This window comes from Cyprinodon variegatus, unplaced genomic scaffold, assembly GCF_000732505.1.
Source record: "Cyprinodon variegatus isolate N-32 unplaced genomic scaffold, C_variegatus-1.0 Scaffold816, whole genome shotgun sequence".
Lineage (NCBI taxonomy): Eukaryota > Metazoa > Chordata > Actinopteri > Cyprinodontiformes > Cyprinodontidae > Cyprinodon > Cyprinodon variegatus.
The window spans coordinates 271,186-274,793 of NW_015151269.1; the positions used below are offsets into that span (position 1 = coordinate 271,186).

General features: G+C 41.4%; 1 protein-coding gene across 1 annotated transcript in view; it reads right to left on the reverse strand.

Annotated features, from left to right (window-relative positions):
* cars (cysteinyl-tRNA synthetase) overlaps positions 1–3,600 on the reverse strand; it is a 17,377-nt gene extending 13,777 nt beyond the window's left edge. The window contains exons 1-2 of the mRNA XM_015396703.1: positions 3,479–3,600; positions 311–402 (exon numbers count right to left, since the gene is read on the reverse strand). Of these exons, the coding sequence (XP_015252189.1) occupies positions 311–402; positions 3,479–3,500 (114 nt within the window). The 5' untranslated portion in view covers positions 3,501–3,600. The remainder of the gene's footprint in view (positions 1–310; positions 403–3,478) is intronic.
* Positions 3,601–3,608: the final 8 nt, after the last annotated feature.

Consider the following 3,608-nt stretch of genomic DNA (forward strand, 5'->3'; position numbering starts at 1 on the left):
ACTGAAATAACCGATAGATTAACAGATCAAAAAATGATCAAGAGATTAACAGATTACTGAAATAACTGACAGATTAGCGGATCATTAATCTTTAGCTGCAGCTCTATTAACAGGACGTAGATGAAGTTTAGTTCCTACTTGCAGAACCTTTTTCTCTCCTGGTTCTGTGGGGTTTTTTTTCTGTCTATTTAGTTAAATAAAATCAGATTAATCAGTGCAAAGTAAAAATGTTTATTTAGCAGTAAATCTGCAGCAGATCAAAATCCTGCTGGGTGGACAGCGGAGCGGTGGATGCTTTCTGCAGCCGTACCTTGGTTCTGGTCAGGCTGTTGTAGAGCCGCAGCTGAGGAACCTCTGTTCCTGCGGGTGGAGACCATGGAGGCTGGACCCGCCTCCCTTTCACTGGAACAGAACCAGACAGAAACAACCCGGCAGGATCCACGTTACAACCCAGAAACATGGCTTCCTTTCATCATTCTGTCGGCTACAGTCAGCTCATCAACTCAAATTACGTTTCTGATTAGGATTAGATTTAGCATCAGTTTTAGCCTCCTGTCAATCACCATAAAAATGTTTAAAAAGTCAAAATGTTTCTTTAACGTTTGTCCAACCAGGAGGGGAAAGAAAAACTATTTGACAAAATTATTTTAAAACATGATTCTTTCCAAATCCTGTTTTCCCCTCCAATTCAGGAGAAGGTGAAGCTGTTGTCATGGTTACTGGTCTCCTTGTGCAGTCGTGTAAAAATCCTCTAAATAAATATTTTTACTACAGGAGCTCATTTTGGACCAAGAACTGACACATTTTCTATTGTTTTTTGTTTTATTTTTTTAAGAATGTTTTCTGGAGGAGGAAAAGCCCACAGCATCACAGATCCTCCACCTTATTTAACCAATGGTTAAAAAGTTTGGTTCCTAATCCAGCTGCTTTTCATTAAGCATTCAAGCAAGAAAGTGTTTCCTACAGGAACATCCTGACTGATGAAGAGAAACATCTTCTTTTCCTTTTTTTTTCCAAACAAAGGTTGCAGTATTTCCACAGCTTCTCAGTTAGAAAATAAGCTTCTGCATCAAAAACTGATTTATTTTACAGCTTTTTATTTGTCTTTACAAGCTGCTCTATTGAACTTCTTTAAAGTTAAGGAAAGCAGCCAGAGTTCAAAGAAGAAAGGTGGCAGAAAGCGAGAGAGCTGCTGGGAAAGGTTGTTTTCTAAGATTAAAGGAAAGTCAGGATCTCAGGAGGGAAACGGGACGGCTGCTTCCGGAAATCACCATTAAGTAAACCCGGATGCAGTGAGCAGAACCATGCAGGACAAACAGAGAATTTCAGACAGAATCTGGGGCTGTAGTTTGTTTGAACAACGATCAAAGCGACACAAACCGGCTGACGCTGCGGTTTGAACTCAAACGGCTCCAGAGCAGCTCTGGGTTCATGCGCAGAGGCGGAGGAAACCCGCTCCAGGATCCATCAACCGTTTACTCACTGCTGCCGTCTGCGGCGAGGTCCTGCTGCAGGGCGGAAATGTGTCTGTACCAGCGCAGAGCGTGGACGTGCTGTGGGTCGGGGGGTCTGGGAAGGAGCCTAAAGGCTCTCAAGTCGACCTGGGAGGGGCCGAAACCCGCCAGGTAGCTGCGTGAGGTGAGGTAGTCGTTCAGGGCCGCGGTGAGCACAGCCTCCTCGTTAATCTGCAGCAAGAAGCCAAACTCAAAGGCTGCAGAAACAAGAGGGCAGACGTTCGCAGAGTTACCCGCCGAGCAGCAAGTGGCAGAGAAGTCAGCAAAGCTCATCACTCACACCTTTTACTCCTCATGTTTTACTTCCAAGCAGCCAGACTCTCCTTCAGCCTTTGACAGGTTTAAGAAACGCCAAAGCTGCTTTGATCCAGATCGCTTTCATAGTTTAACTAAAACTTCAGCTGCTTCAACACAAAACAACTAAGAAATTAAAGCCAATCAGCTTTTCCAGGGAACCACAGACTGAGTAAAGCTGATATGAATAAATGAAACAAAAGATGGCTAAGTAAAAGAAAACAGCTTTATTATAGAGTTAAAGTCCTTTCTGCCTCTCGATGGACTTAATTGACACAAACCAGCAGCTGATTTCTAATAAGATGCATTAAATAAGCTGAACTCAACAATGTTTAAATAAACTAAAACGTCTGTTAAGATTAAACAAAACAACGGAAGAGGATTTATATAAAGCTCACGAACAAAAGACGGTGAACATCCAGCCAACTGATCAAATAACCCAACATATAGCAAATGGGATCCAACATAATGAAACTGATCTAATGAATGTAAAACATGGGAATCCCATCAAATCAATGATAATTGAATGAATCGACTGATCCTCCTCTGCTTCAACCACTGCTCTGACTGACCATCAGGTGCTCAGGAAACTGCCTGCTAGTTCTGATTCCTGTTTAAAAGGGGAAATCTGCTAATTCTATCAATGGTCTGCATGTGGAGCAGGTTTGTTTTTCCTTTTCCTTTCTTACAAACAAGATGATGAAGAGCTAAAAATATACAGAGAACATGAAAGTGAAATAAAAGGCTGTAACTTAGCAGAACTATCACAGGGAAACACATTGGAGGGAAGATCAAGAGCAGGATGAAATGAAAGAGAAAGCAGCAGAGATATAAATGCAATACGTTTATTTAATTTAAGCTTTTAGAAGTAGTGATAATGATAAAGGGTAACAGGAGCTGCTTAGATTTGTTAAAAGGAAGGTGAGTGGCAGCCTATTGTTTAGGACATAGAGCCTGGAATCCAGAGGTTCTGAGTTCAAGTCCCACAGACTGCCACTCTGGGTCCCTGAGCAAGACCCTTCACCCCACACTGCTCCCTGGGTGCTGCACAATGGCAGCCCACTGCTATCCAAGGGGATGGGTTAAATGTAGAGAGTTTATTTCATTGCTCTGTAGTTGTGGCAGTGTAATGACAATAAAAGCTGGGGGGAGAAAAACAAAATTTTTTTTATGGAACTAAAGAAACATTTAGATCTTCTTTTTTTGTTAGTGTTGGCATAAAATAATCAGATTTTAATAAAGCTGCTATAAGCTTCTATAAACAGGAAAATAGATACAGTAATCATTTTTAAACCACAACACATATGACTGAGTCGATCAGCTGACAGATGGACAGAAGGGAACATTTAGAGAACATCATATGTTTTAGGTTAGATAAAGACTTTACCAACTTAATACAATACGCCGAATGGAGAATCTCTGTTATAGCTTGAAGATCGCCAATTTACTAATGTGTCTGTGTTACAGAAGTCAAACGCTGCCATTAAAAATCTTAAATTGTTGTGTTTTTAAATGGAGTTATGTTGCTGTAGCCGAGCTACAGCTAATAGTGGGCTAGTTTGAACCGACAGCCACTGAAATATTAAAACGAAACTGTTTGTGGTTTTATCGACTGAATATCTCAGTAATCGGGGATAAAAACAGTCAGTTAATGAAAGGAAAATGTGTACCTGTGTCTGCTGAGCTCGACATTTCCACAGGGCTGAATGAGATGCTGATGCAATAATAACCGGGACCGGAAGGAGAAACAGGAACTAATGTTTTAACACTTGGAAGCAGGGGACGCCTATGTGTGACGGA